Source organism: Penicillium solitum (genome assembly GCF_028829755.1).
Source record: "Penicillium solitum strain IBT 25940 chromosome Unknown utg000001l_segment0_segment0, whole genome shotgun sequence".
Classification (NCBI taxonomy): Eukaryota; Fungi; Ascomycota; class Eurotiomycetes; order Eurotiales; family Aspergillaceae; genus Penicillium; species Penicillium solitum.
This window is the reverse complement of record NW_027072121.1, coordinates 1,052,637-1,067,112: the sequence shown is the minus strand read 5'-3', so window position 1 is coordinate 1,067,112 and position 14,476 is coordinate 1,052,637. Positions and strand designations below refer to the sequence as shown.

General features: G+C 49.9%; 5 protein-coding genes across 5 annotated transcripts; 2 read left to right on the top strand and 3 right to left on the bottom strand.

Annotated features, from left to right (window-relative positions):
- Positions 1–955: 955 nt before the first annotated feature.
- Positions 956–2,331, top strand: N7455_000422 (putative C2H2 finger domain protein; the record flags this gene model as incomplete). Its single annotated transcript, XM_040952377.2, has 3 exons — positions 956–1,118; positions 1,177–1,556; positions 1,615–2,331. The coding sequence occupies 3 exons, from the start codon at positions 956–958 to the stop codon at positions 2,329–2,331; spliced, it is 1,260 nt and encodes a 419-aa protein (XP_040817148.2).
- Positions 2,332–3,152: 821 nt separating this feature from the next.
- On the bottom strand, positions 3,153–6,323 carry N7455_000421 (uncharacterized protein; the record flags this gene model as incomplete). Its single annotated transcript, XM_040952107.2, has 5 exons — positions 3,153–3,473; positions 3,547–3,583; positions 3,891–3,943; positions 4,006–5,381; positions 5,432–6,323. 5 exons carry the CDS (start codon positions 6,321–6,323, stop codon positions 3,153–3,155), a joined length of 2,679 nt encoding a protein of 892 aa, XP_040817098.2.
- Positions 6,324–6,758: 435 nt separating this feature from the next.
- Positions 6,759–8,586, bottom strand: N7455_000420 (RTC4 family protein; the record flags this gene model as incomplete). The annotated part of the gene is made up of 2 exons (XM_040952146.2): positions 6,759–7,017; positions 7,076–8,586. The coding sequence occupies 2 exons, from the start codon at positions 8,584–8,586 to the stop codon at positions 6,759–6,761; spliced, it is 1,770 nt and encodes a 589-aa protein (XP_040817115.2).
- A 1,219-nt stretch (positions 8,587–9,805) lies between these two features.
- On the bottom strand, positions 9,806–11,543 carry N7455_000419 (uncharacterized protein; the record flags this gene model as incomplete). The annotated part of the gene is made up of 2 exons (XM_065603803.1): positions 9,806–11,083; positions 11,148–11,543. The coding sequence occupies 2 exons, from the start codon at positions 11,541–11,543 to the stop codon at positions 9,806–9,808; spliced, it is 1,674 nt and encodes a 557-aa protein (XP_065462294.1).
- A 184-nt stretch (positions 11,544–11,727) lies between these two features.
- N7455_000418 (uncharacterized protein) lies at positions 11,728–14,287 on the top strand (the record flags this gene model as incomplete). Its single annotated transcript, XM_040952406.2, has 3 exons — positions 11,728–13,926; positions 13,981–14,046; positions 14,120–14,287. 3 exons carry the CDS (start codon positions 11,728–11,730, stop codon positions 14,285–14,287), a joined length of 2,433 nt encoding a protein of 810 aa, XP_040817246.2.
- Between the last annotated feature and the right edge of the window lie 189 nt (positions 14,288–14,476).

Below are 14,476 nucleotides of genomic sequence, written 5' to 3'. Positions count from 1 at the left end.
ATTATCTTACTCCATGTTCATTTCACTTTTCATTTACGAGTGAGAGAGGGGGGCTGGGGATTGCCTCGACACCAACTGATCATTGCTTCCTGGCCCACCCCAGGGTTTGGAATGGGATCGCAAGGGCACCTCCTCACCCCGGTTTATCTTGACTGCTTGGTGCTCGGCCCTCTTCGTGACTGGGCTGAGCCCGCGGTCGATAAACCGGGGTGGAGGTGATTCACTGTGATCCCAGACCTCCCTGGGGTGTGAGCTGGGAATGCAATGATCAGATACATTACGAAGATACCGGTGCCCTGGCAGTGTCCGGACACTGCCAGGGCACCAATACATGTACTCTAAAGGCGCAAATTCAAGTTGTGAAAAAAAAAACCTTATTCTCTATCCGTAGTTCTTAGATTGTACATACGAGTTTCTGAGGTTGTAGATCGTTATATTGGATTTTAGACTCGGGGTTTTGTTCAATATGGGTTAGACACCCCATGTTATAAATCAGTTGTATGTCACATAATTTTCACTGCCCACCTAGGTAGGTTTTTATATTTTGTGGCCAACCCAGCAACGGGGGGAATATGTAGAGAGAAAGACTACCAAAAAGACTAGTATAACGGACATTCTACTCCAATGTGAAAGAAACATCTTCAAATGGTAGCCTGAGGCAACGGAATGGAACAGAAGTGAGGAGTTATGTTACCGCAGGCAAGACAACACGAGTCCTTTCCCCAATACAAGCAAAAATATAAGAAAAATCTCTTCAAACTGCTTCAACCGTCTCTCCACTCACAACTTCATACTTCATCTAGAGGTCACGTGCCACTCACGTGATAACGGCTTCCATCATGGCGAGAGCTTCCCGATCCGCGAGCGACACACTCCTGAGCAAATATCCCTCTCTTTTGCAACCCCACGCACTTTTACAGGTTTCGAATTATTGTTTGTCTTTGTCGACGCTACAATGGGTAAAAAAAGACGCGGTCCCTCTCTCGAGGAGCTACTCGATCGCCCATGGTGCTACTACTGCGAACGTGACTTCGACGACCTGAAGATCCTCATCTCTCATCAAAAAGCTAAGCATTTCAAGTGTGACAACTGCAATCGCAGACTAAATACTGCAGGAGGTAAGTTGCATTCTATCTAGATAAGGTGGGCGCATGTACTGATGGCTTGTGTCGCTAGGTCTATCTGTGCACTTGAGCCAGGTCCATAAGGAGCAATTGACTCAGGTCCACAATGCGCTACCGAACCGCATGGGCGTTGATATTGAAATCTTCGGTATGGAGGGTATCCCCGCGGATGTCCTCAAGGCCCATCAGCAGCGTGTTGCTTCACAATTTCAGCAGGCCGAGCTGGATCGCCAGCATGCGACAGGAAATCCTCCTACTGGCGCCTCTTCTGGCGGCCAACCAGCGAAGAAGCCCAAGCTCGAACCTGTCTCAGATCTTAAGAAACGACTGGCTGAGCACAAGGCCAGGCGTGCGGAGGCGCTTGCCGGAGGTAGCAGCGGCGATGTGACACCCTCTAGTGCCGTCCCGTCTACATCAACACCTGGTGGATACGTAAGTTGTAGCCTGCTATTCAATGTGAATTGATTTGAGAACTAACAGTCGTTTCTAGGCGCCATCGCCTCAGGTCGCAGCCACTCCGCAATATTCTTACCCTCAGCCCTACGGTGGGCCCCCCGCTGGTGTGACACCTCATTTCTCGCAAACTGGCAGTCCTGTCTATTCAAGCTACTCCCCAGTTGGTGGACAACAGGTCCCTGGTGCCTCGCCTTACACCCCATCCGGGTATCCCTCGCCATTCCCCGCCGGACTTCCCGCACAGCCACCAGTCTCCTACGGGGCTCCTCCTTTCCTCCAGCAACAACAACCTCCGCCATCCGATAACAGATTTACGGGCCTACCGGCCGCCTCAAACCTTCCTCAGCGTCCTGCTTTTGCTGTGCCTTCAGTCAACGCGCACGAAATGCAACAGATGCACATGGGACACGTCCCGTCCCCCGTCCCCGCAACTTCGGGCTACTCTAATGCATCCAGCGCCCAACCAACCGAGAATGTCTCCACACCTGTTGACAATCAAATTTCAGGCGCAGCCAATGACGTCGCATACAAGACAGAGGATATCAACAAACCCAAGAAAGAAAAGACCAAGCCCGCAGTCCGATTGGTTTACAATGATGACACGCTTAGTCCGGAGGAGAAGATGGCGCAGCTACCTCGATATGCATACGTTCCCGACAAAAGCACGCAAACCGCCCTCAGCGAGCTCCCCGGCAATGCAATTGTGGGAGCTATTCAAGATTCCGACACGGTGATCGATCCGGCACATTAAGTTCTGCATTGTTTTTTCCTGCTGCATTTGCAAGTGATGGAGTTACGGAATCCAGCTAAGTCGACACATCAAAACTTCTAGTTACATATGAGCATTCTCCTGGCTGGATCTTTGGTTCTCATCAGTGGCTCTGATTCCAAATCCTAGTCTGGCGAGTCCTCCCCCGTCCCACCATCTCTCTCTCTCGACAACCCCAGGAAACGTCGATGCTGTTTGAGTTCGATGCTGCCAGACAAAAAGAGCATTCTGAAAGGCATTGATGGAGAAAATCGAAACCCCCCAAAAAAATCATCAAAAAACTAAAAGAAAGATTTGAGAGGTTCGCTTGAGTCGCTCGTTCGGGGAAGGGAGGCCCAGGTCTAAGCTATTGGCTCGTGAAAGTCATGTTGACGAGCCTACGTACAGTACGTGCCTTGCCCTTTGATCCTCCCTCCTGACCCCCCACTGGAGGTTTAACCCTGGAGCAATCTGTTTGATGTGAATGCCTGAGACGGCAAAATGATGCCATCTACGGTCATGTAAGTTTTTAGCGTTTCTCTGGAGGTAGGAAACCCATCTCGGGACGTTTTGTGGAATCCCATATCGTTCTCGTTATCTACCAATGCATGTTTGATTTCAGTGATCTTGTCTACCTAGGTATACTTCGTATCCGTAAAGCAGCACCAATCTATGTATGTATACAACATGCAACTAAAATCAATACGCAAATGACTGATAAGGATTCGATTGGCGTCCAACCGAACTAACAATTCAATTCAATTCCATGTATCTCTCTTACAACCTCTCCATTTTCATTTCCATTCCATTCCAATCCCAATCAATCAAGCATTCTTCTCCCTAAACGCAATCCCAAAAACAAAAAGCCCATAAGTAGCCAGTACAGACAAAGCCAACGGAACAGGCTTTCCACCCGTCTTAATCACACGCGGGACAGAGCTTCCACCCAGCACAGCCGATGCCAGGAGACCAAGTTCCTCGCCGTAGGATTGGCCGGCGCGCAGACGAAGGAATGAGAGGAGGTAGACGAGGCCGACGGAGACGCCGGCGATAATTGAGGGGAGGGAACCGGTCCGTGTGTAGCCGATTATTCCGCCCAGACTTGTTAGGAGGGAGAGGGCTAGAGCGGAGGTTGTTGGTGGGGCCTGCAATTGTTAGTTTTTGGGTTCTCTAGGATAGATGTGGGTGGATTTGATAGGGGGTGAGGTGGGGGCATACCATCTTGTAGATTTCAAAGGCGATTGTCTCTTCTTTCCTGGAGGGTTGGAGGATTATGTGTCAAAAGGAAGAGGTGAGATTAGGAGAGATAAGTTACGCAAATGAAGCTCGGTCATGCAATTGATTAGTCAGATGACGAAGTCTGGGGTAAATGTGCATGCATAATTTAATGCTGGGAACTATATAATTTATGTGTTGGGAAATATTTATAGGACTACGATTTCAACGTCGTACTCATGGAATGTGTTCATATTGATGTAAATGTACATCTTCAAGGCCAATTTTACTGCATATATAACGCTCTATCATACCGAGGTAAGATAGTCTGTTTACTAGCCATTTACAGCAACAACTTGGTCGCAGCGCCAATTCGCTCCTGGATGATGGAGCTCCATTTCTAGAAACAATTAAGTTAGCAATTGTACCTAACGCAGAAGGGGTTCGTGTAAAAACACATACCTCGGCATTCTCCACATCTCCGGCCTCAAGACTCTCTACCAGTCCAGGGTAGGTGGCTCCCGAGTAACCAGTCCAAATACCAGGGGCAAAGACAACATGCTTGAACCATTCACGTCCATCCAGACCAGGCTGGTACAAGAAAGCCCGCTCAATGCCCTTGTACTTCGCATTGGTAACGCGAATCTGGAACCACAGTCTCACCTTCTTCCACCAGTGGTACCAAGGCACGTCATCACCAAGCTGGGACCCCAGGTCGGCAGCGCGGGCATCGAAAGCCTTCGCGGATTCCTGGAACTCAAGAATGGCCCTATCTAGAGGCGCGAAGTCGAAGTGGGTCTTCTCGGGGAGTTTGTCCGCTGCAGGCTTGATGTGGTCCAGGTAGGATCCAAGGCCAAGAGAATAGTCTGTGGCGTTAAGCGCAAGAAGAGGAGACTCCACCAGTTGTGCTGCTGCCAGAGCCCAGAGCTTTGTGCAAGCCTGGTGGTAAAGGAAGTCCTTGTCACCGTACTTCTCCATCCATGCGAAGCTGTCGTAGTTGGAGTGGTAGTGGTAGACTGGATCATTCTTACCACGACCAAAGCCAAAGTCGAGACTGGCGACACCGGCGAAATCTTGGAAGGCAGTGAAGTCGCTGCCGCTGCCCATTGTCGAGATCTTGCCATTCCAGACATCGTGGACTGTCTGGCCCCGCACGGTCTGGTTAGGGGAGAGCACCAGCGCGGTGACATCATTGATGACCTTGTTCAGCAAGGGACTGGCCCGAGGTTCGAAATTGGTACCTGCAGCAGCCACATCGACATTCAGATAGGCGATGTTGGCCTTGGAGAGCCATGGGAGGTATTCTTCTACCCACTCGGTTGAACCAAGAAGGCCGTACTCTTCGCCATCCCAGCTGGCAAAGACAACAGTGCGCAATGGCTTCCACCCTGCCTTGAGAGCCTCGCCGAAGCTGCGGACGACTTCGTTCAAAGCAGCGGATCCACTGTTAGGATCTCCTGCGCCACCGGCAATCCACGCGTCACGGTGGTTACCAAGGATAACAACCTCATCGGGGATGTGGCCCTTGATGGTACCAATGACGTTCCACAGTGGGGTTGTCACATACTCCTGGAGGTTGTGGAGGTTGATCACCACGTCCTCGGGAGATGGTCCGATGTTGTACTCCACGCCCTTGTAGCCGAGACCACCTCCCTGCCAGAACTCGTTGAAGCCCGATGCTTTGGGGCCGTGACCGTTAAGCGCCTTCAAGAATGGCAGAACCTCCTTGTACGAGATTGGGAGAGATGGGATTGAAGGGATGGAGTTGTGCGGATCTTGTCGTTCAACTCCAGGCTTAGATGCGTATCCCGGGGTTGTGGGGTCACCAGGTAGGATACCTTGTTCAAGTTAGCTTTGCAATGCCATTACGTTGGAGGAAAAGCCTTACTGAGGAATTGGGTGCTACCTCTCTGGATAGCGCTGGGATTCCGTGCAGGTCCATTAGGATAGGCTTCATAGCCATTTTCCTCGGTAATTTCACCATCTTCTTGAGGATCACTGTAGATAACTACGCCTACCATGCCGAGTTCCTGTGCACGCTTCACCTTCAAACCACGGAAGATCCCACCGTATTTGGCGATGGCAATCTTACCCTCCAAGGTGATGTTGGCATTGACGAGGTCCTCAAAGTCCTGGTACGTGCCAAAGTTGACATACACATACTGTGCGGTCACATTACCGGTAGCAGAGTAGCCATGGAACACTGGGACACGGTCTGGCAGGCCGGAAGTAGGATCCTCTTCGAGGACATCCTCCTCCAATGTAGCTTCGAAGGTCACTTCGGTCTTATCACCGGACTTCTTCAAGAGGGCCAACCGGTGTTCGAGCGGGTAGTTGATGTAAATGTCATAGGTCGCGAGCCCGGTATCCTCCACGCCGAATTCCTTCCATTTTTCCAAAGTCCAGAGCGCCTGGGACAAGTTCTTTCCTCCCAAGTGTGGGCCTGCGGTATAGTATCTGCTCCACTCTCGGGCCTTATCTGCGGAAGGCACATTGAGGAGGATCTGCTGGAGCTGTTCGTATGGCAGACCATAGCTCTCTGGCCACGCTTCGTGGGGGATTGGATGAGCACCAGGGAGGTAGGACCATATGGAGCCGCCCTCTCGAGGCAGGATGGCGGTGGGAAGTAGGAATAGAAGGGTCGCCACAGAAAGTACGGCAGCAAGGGAGATAGTACACGCTCGACGAAGAGCATGGTGCGGATACCTATGCCGCTGGGGAGCGACATCGACCTCCAGCAGAGGTGTGGTCTCTGAATATCGCATGTCTTTCTCCCTCATCTTGTGTATGGATGAGGGAAGGGTGAGAATGACAATCTTGCCCAGGTGGAATGCTTCTCCGCATGGTATCATCGACCGAGCGATCACCTTATCGGCTGACAAATCTACCCCTCACGGGTCAGCCCGCCATAAGTTACTTCTTTGGGCCGATATTGATATCCTCGATCTATGCGAGTTACTCGGTGTTTCTCACTAATGGTAGATCATGCAATAATTGGGTCTTCGATTGAGAATAAATATAAGTGGTATTCCAGTAAATACAAGACAAAACATGAGTGGTATCATAGTGGCTATCTATATACAATCGCTCAGGATGATAAAAACTGCATGACCCTTAAAATGGGGGCAAAAAGACATAAAACACAAGGCCCAGCCAGAAACAAGATAAAACAAAATAGCGCCCGGGGGATAGAATGTAAGAGAGTAAACCCACAATCATGATTCTTCGACATCTTCCGGTATCGGGACGACATTGAGGTCTGGATGGACTCTTGCACCAATGTCCATACTCTCCCTCATAATCTGACGGGCATCTTCGTCGTTAACTTTCATGTCATCCTTGACCATGAGCACAGCCAGCTCAGGCACAAGGACAGATTGTGTGTAGCCAGCCACGCCCGCCGTCTTGATAAGTTCATCTGTTGTCGCCAGGCGACGTACAACCACAGAAAACCGGCTGATGATTGTTTCTAGTCTAGAGTAAACACAGATGTTAGCGTAGTTCGACAAGGAATGGTTTATATACCACATACATTTTGGTTGCACCCCTGGTACCATAATAACCACAGGTCATCGTCTCAAGTGTCTTGTCATCATCCACTCTCACACGGAAGTTTCTCGCTTTCCCTGGGGCTAAAGAGGTACTAAGGATGTTTCGGTAATAAGAGGAAGCACCAGGGACAAGTAGTTTTTCAAGTTCGGGGAAATAGCTCTGAACACGCTCTTCAAACCCATCCCAATGAATCTCGGGGTACCCTCGGTCACGCCACAAGTCCATCGCACTGCGGAGTTTGTGTGATTCACAGAACATCACCTGTTCGCGAATACGCTGCTTCGGCTTTGCTCTGAACAGTTCTAGCGAAGCCCAGTCTACTTCCTTACGGCATATCGGGCACAGGGCTTGGCGGGGTGGTGATGGTTGACGCTTCTCTTTCGTAGTGAATTCATCGAGCTGCGAAATTTGCTCACAAGTGGAAGAAGTCGGGGACGAGAGAGGTGAATCATCGTCAAGCAACATTGCTTCGTATTCTTCCATCGTGTATGGGCCATGCGAGAAACTGGAGTTTGAGTCTTCCCCGCCACGAGGTTCTCTGAAACTCGAACTTTCAACATCCTTTGGCATAATAAAGGTCTCCTCGGGTTCTTTGGGGGCTTCCTCCACTGGCGACGGCTCTTTCGATTTCTCAGTCGGTCGTGGGGGGAATGATGGCCTGTTAAAATAGCTCGTCTTGGACGCAGACGCATATTTTGTTGCCTTTCGCCGCTTGTGACTCTGCGAGGAGAAGGAAAATAGATCGTCACTATCAGAGCCCATCATGGCGCTGAGGTTTCGCGAAAATTCGCCTTTGCGGGGGGTTCGACTATGGGTTTGTGGACTACTGTATGTCCTATTGCTTCCTTCCGCAAGCTTCACCTCCAAACTCGTAGTCGTATAGTTCACCAGCTTGCGATATGGGGAAGCATCGCTATCGCTAGCTTGCTCTTCATCGGAGCTTAGAGGATCGGCATCGGTGTCGATATCCCACTCTTTCTTGATGCTAGGTTGAGCGGCATTTGAAATCGGGTCTTCCGAATCCTCTCCATTGCAGCTGAGAGGCGGCGAGCTTGGAGGCGGGGAGCTCAGAGGTGGTGAACTCGGAGGTGGAGAGCTGAGAGGCTCCATGTCCGTATCAATCTCTAGCTTGTTCTCGATGCTAGGCTGAGCAATGTCAGGCATGGGGTCTTCGACTTCCTCTTGGTCGGCGCTTAAAGGTTCGGCATCCGTATCAACCTCTGCCTTTTTCTCAATGCTAGGTTGAGCAACATCCACTTTGGAGCCTTCCGCTTCCTCTTCATCGGAGCTCAAAGGCTCGGCGTGTGTATCAATGTCCGGTTTTCCTTCGACACTAGGTTGGCCAGCCTCTTTATTGATTGTCGCGAAATCGATATTCGCATCTTCGGGCTCAGGTTTATTGAAAGTAGACAAAAGATGCTTGGGCGGAGGATTGCTCTTCGTCATGCGATTGGACGCATAGCTGGAATCAGGTTTGGTCTGAGCCGCCATGGTGGACGGTGGCGAAGTATTTCAGTTGTCAATTATCAATCGACAGTTCTCGGCACCAAATCGGGGTGCTGAAAGCTTCAAGTCAAAGAGATCTAATCCGTGTTCACGCGAAGCGCGCGTTGCTCAGACCGGGGGGAATTCACGGGGCGACGCGTTGTTGCGCGTTTTCAACTCTCCGTGCAAAGGTGTCTGCGGTTCAGTTCGAGCCGAAATGTTGAATTGGGGTTGGATTGGTCTTTTAGTCTTCGAAACAAAGAACACTCGATTTCGAGAAGCTGAGACAATGGGGACACCTGGCTACGGCGGGTTATAGCGGCATATCGGACACCGGGAATTTGATTGGTTGAACTGTCGCTTTCATCCGGCAGAAAATCATTGAGTTCAACGTTCAACATCTATACATCCATCTATCTATCTATCGTAGTACTTCAAAAATTGCATGCTATATATTGAAAATAGTCTCATAGGAACTATGCTCTTCACCGTTCTTCCATATTTTCTAGTTATCCATTTCCAATTATCTTTCTAGTTACCACATTGAGATGGGGGTAAAACACCCAAAACGATATCTAACGAAGACACCTACAAAGACACCAAAGAAGATGCAAAGAAAAGAAATCCAATAAAGCCGCCTAACCAGACATCTAAAAAGGTTCTAATAATATATCAGACTGAGAAAGAGGCGGAGGACAAGGCGGTGAATTAGTCAGTATTTTAAACCAATCAAATGGTTGTTTCAGCTTTGTCCGATGTGCCGCTATCTGCCTCCGTAGCCAGCGCCAAATTGAGGGGAAACGCGTGACACGCGATTGCCACTCCGATTTGAGACTACACTTTTGTACAATGTCCTAGGAGTATCTAGGTGCCGCTATGAAGTGTATCTACACTACCAGTTAGGGCTTTCCTATGCTAGCTACGGCCGCTTTCAACAAGCTTGGGCAATGGATGTTTTTCGTGGTACAGGTCTCAAGGGGAAGGTCACATAACCATACTCTCTATCTCTCTCTCTCTCTTGGTGCAGACTTGCCCTAGACCACGTTTATATCTCCCTTTGAGGTCTTCCTCTTTTGTATGACCCACTGGCCCCTAGTGGACGATACCTGGTTCGCAGATATATATCCTTCTTCAATAGATAACTTCCGTCGCGGCTAGGCGTTGATCGTGCATCGAGAGAGCACCAAAGAAAATCATGCAAATATACATTCAAGTTGTGTTTATATTATGCTAGTCCCTCAAAAGTCCCCAAGTCTTTCAGCAACGGGGAAACGATAGTGTCGAAGACACGCTCCTCGAACTTTTTCTCGAGACATAGACCAGACCAAGACAAGCAGCTATTAACCACCTCGGCATAATTCGTCCCACTCTCCATGTACACCATTTTGACAAGCCATGACGCGGTATTGAATCTGGACATCAGTGTATCCTGATTCCCATCCTCCAGATCTAACAATGTCTGGAGAGACTTTCCAAGAGACAGCTCCACCAGCGCAAGCCCCAGTGGCAATAGACGATTCTCCCCGAAATGAGAATACTTATCATTTCGAGGCCCTGGTATTGTGCCCGTGGTGGAGAGAGGCCATGATAGGTATAGATTATCCAATAGTACATTGCCACCGTCGTCGCTTGTAGCGGCCAGGTAGACATCAGAGATGTCCCACCAGGATTTCAACCAATTACCGCCAAATTGTATCATACCACATGCTAGAGCAGTAGCAATATGAAGACGGTCCCGTCGACTGATATGTGATAGTACCTCGCGGAGAGGTTTTTGGGGAATGCTTTTTGGAAGTATCTTGACGGCATGCATCGTGTATTTCACAGAGGCATCTAGATCATTCGAAATCGAACCTATACTTCTCCGTTGTCCAACGTCTGATTCAGCTACACAAAGAGATGAACAGAAGTCTTGAATTGGTGGAGCAGATAGAGCCTCTCGACGTTTTTCCGATGACCGTGCTGCCTCCACAGGAGGCATATCAAACTGAACCCTAGGCTTCTTCTGGAAATAGGACTTGGGATCGTCATGCAGGGAGAGACTAGCAAGTGTAACTATCTCTTCAACCTGCCAAGGTTCAAACACCACTTCTGTCCAAGTCCATAGGGATGGTAGATCCGCCTCCTTCGTGTTAGAAAAGATCATTCGAAATTCGGACCTGGCGTCAAAGTCGCTATCGGGGTATTCTTCGGTACTCCGTAGGGAGTTTATTTGCAGTTGGAGGTGGACGCAATGGTGATTCTTGCATTGACAGCCCCAGTAGTTTCCTCCAATGATTGCTTTAAACAATCCCTCGGCATGCTTACGAGCCTTTTGATACCGTTTCAGAAGGTAGCCCCAGCCCTGCCGCCTCTTCTTGGTATCTTCTAGGTGGAATGACTGGTCGACCAGAGTCTTGAGGATTGTATTGGTTCCGTCAATTTTCACGAGGAGATCGTCGTAGGCTGCCTTGCTGAGAATTTTTCGAAATTTCCATATGTTCCAGGCTTCGGTGACGGGTGTCTGTCAAGAGAATAAATCGGGTTAAGGACTGATCAGACGGTCATTGGAAATACCAACTACTGACCTTTGTATCGGTTGCGCCAATGTCTAGTTTATGTGATAGCTGTTCCAACAGCTCAGAGAGGCCAGCCATATTTCCCATGAATACCTCGTAATTTCGGTCCAGCTTCGAGCGTAGTCGTTTTTGCAAGTCCGGATCCTTCCATCCATCGCCCTGTGGATCACAGATGAGCTCAGAAACTTGATCCTCATCGTTCACCACACCTTCCAAGGCTTGCTCAAGCGTATTCAGTAGAATCGCATGCTGTGTACGGAGGTTTATTGCATAACCTTTAAACTCCCGTCGGTAGCGCCTCAGACCCTTGATCTTCTCTATGCCGCGGACGTAGGCATCGATCTGGTTCACGAAGAGCGGAAGAATCGCAAGAGCGAGCCCTGCAGCCTCAATACCGGTGACCATATCCGGTTCTGCTTTTTTAAGTCCTTGCAAAAGAGAAATGGGGGGGTATTTTTTTCAGCTGGTGCTCACGCCAGTTAGTACCCCGCACTAGAGCCTCAATGAAAGATTGCCCATGTACATCCTAGCAACCCATACCGCGCCTCGATAATGCCAGAGGCTTTGGAGATTGAAGAATTACAGCATAATGGTGACAATATCGGAGCTGTGGCAGAGCTGTCTCGGCCAGTTTCTCTCATTAATCAACTCAGACACGCTTGCCGACCACACTGATGAGGTTCCACTGCAAGAGTGGACAGACGAACTAGGCCGACTTCGCGTGTGGGCAGCAAATATTGGTGCTCATCAGACCCGTCAATCCTCGCTAGATTACCGTCTTAGGGATGCTTCGCATATCAAGAGTCAGATAGTGAGGCTTTTAGAGCAGTTCCAGGAACTACTCACTGATCTCAAGGATGTGCTCGAAGAGAGCAGCGATGACGAAGCCCAAGACCATCACTTTGAAGATTTGGGGGATTCAGAAAGCGGGAACTCCACCACAGAGGTCCAAGAGATTCACCAAACTCTCGTTGAGACGATCGACCAACTCTACCAGATGTCCATGATCATCCGCAAACCAGCACAGCACGATCGACTAGTCGGAACAAAAAAACTGGATTCCGAGCCCTTCCAATTCTGGGCTAAGCAGCATACCTCCAGCAAATACCCCGATGCAGATGCGCTTGCTATCGATCGTATCAGTTCCGCAATGGCGCGACAAAGGGCGATCTTGAAATACCGTGAACGACATCACGCGAAATTAAGTCAGGGCATCAATTCCGAGGGTGATAGTAAATCCACCGTACTATCTGAAACGGTGGTAACAGATGTGTTTAAGGAGATACCTGGCCAACTTAACGACATGGCCTCCGATGCTGGCGTATCTGAAACTTCATACGGAGGCACCCTGCTCGAGGGCACTGGTGCAGATGCCCCCAAAATACCACCTATACCGAAAAAGGGCACGGGAAAGAGACCTTTTGAATGTCCGTATTGCTTTTACATTATCACGGTTCGAGACAGGAGAGCATGGGCGCGCCATATTTTCCGCGATCTGATGCCGTACGTTTGCATTTTCCCGGGATGCTCGACGCCCAACAAGCTCTACGGGGGTCGTCGACAATGGCATCATCATGTCCAGCAAACACATGCTTCGGCATCAAGCACGGATGGTACATATGACTGTTCTATCTGCAAACAGGGCTCTCTCCCTGCTGTCACATTTCAGCGACACGTGGGTCAACACTTGGAAGAGCTTGCGCTCTTTTTCTTACCACGAACAGACGAAGACGAAGATGAAAATGAAGAAGGGACGGGTGAGAATCTTAGCAACGTATCTTTGAACGACAATTCAGTAGAGAGTGCCGAGCAGCGCCATGATATGGACAATGCAGCAACCCCAGCTTCCGACTCCAATCATAGTGATCACGATCCATTGGGGGGGCCAAGCAAACATTCCACATCTTCAGTCGGAGCGAATCTCAGTGACAGAGAGTCCCAAGTAGATCTGGAATCCAACGTGGAGGACAAAATGCGCGCCTCGTCGTCCCCTTACAACCGAGAATACGAACTCGCTATGAACCAGAGGCTGATGGAGAAGAGCGACCCCCAGCAGGACATAGACATCTGGAAAAAGCAACAGGATACTGAGCGTCTAGAACGAGAGCCGGAGGGGTACCATGACCGGGCTTACGCGCGCGACCATGGTGGGTCGCAGTTACTACGTGAAGCAGAGGGGTGGTCCGAAGATGAGACCAGTGAGCAGCTGCGTAAGCCGCGGCAATTCGAGCGTGCGCATCAATCCGCGGGGGAGCCAAAGGCTACGGTGCGCCACCGGCTTCAGAGCCCTGCGGCGGAGAAAAGGGCCGCTGCTGAGGAAGAAGATGCTGGACATCAGCTACGGGAGGATACGTTGGAGGATATGGTGCGAGTGGATGATGAGACAGGACAGGGGGAGAAGCGCGTGCGGGAGACTATGTTGCGCATGCATGATGATCTAGAAGAGATGGAGAAGCCCGCGCGGGAGGAAAGGTGGGAAAAGCTTGCCCACGAGAAGGAAGAAGAGGAGGAGAGATTGGAGGTTATTATGCGTATACAGGGTGAGAAAGGACAGAGAGAAGCGCTCCTGTGGGATGAAAGGTGGAAACAGCTTGCCCGCCAGAGGGAGGCCGAGAGGAAATCTAAGGAATTCCGTGGGCATCTGCACAACTTGGGGTATACCGATGAAGAAATCGACGAAATAATCCACAAGAAGGAGAAGGATCAGACGAAGAAGCAGAAGAAGGAACAGGAAGAGGAGAAGAACAAGGAGCCTGAAGTGGAAAAGCTAAGGCCAACTTGGATCAAGGTATGAAGTACCACCATCACATCGAACAAGGGTTTCTACTAACACCATCCCCAGTGCCACCGCAAACACCTGCTGCCCGATACCTTGATAGCCTACAATCTTCCCTGGGACTGGGACGAGGTGAGCCTATTAGCCTATCCTGGACACCCATTCCTCGATGTGACCCAATGCTAACTCTGCTTCCTTGTATCAGGACGACGCCAACTACATCATCATCAAGAAATGGATTGATGAAGAGTTCCAAGAAGAGCTCTTTAACCACACACGCCGCTTACGTGAGCTTGAGGTCGTCGCCCGGACTTCCAGCTCAACACCGGAATCGGCCACTGTAAAGAAGGATCGTCTGTATCCGGTGCTATAGATATATTGATTCTACGAGAAAGCAGACAAAGAAGCCAGTTAGGCCAATCCGCTCGCGTGTAACTTGAGATCATATCGTGATAATTGTTGAAGCTAGGGCTGCCTCTATACATAGATGGATGGGCATATACACAATCAGATCCTAGCGAAGCCAAACACGCATGTGCAAGCCATGCGCCTCATTAAGTCT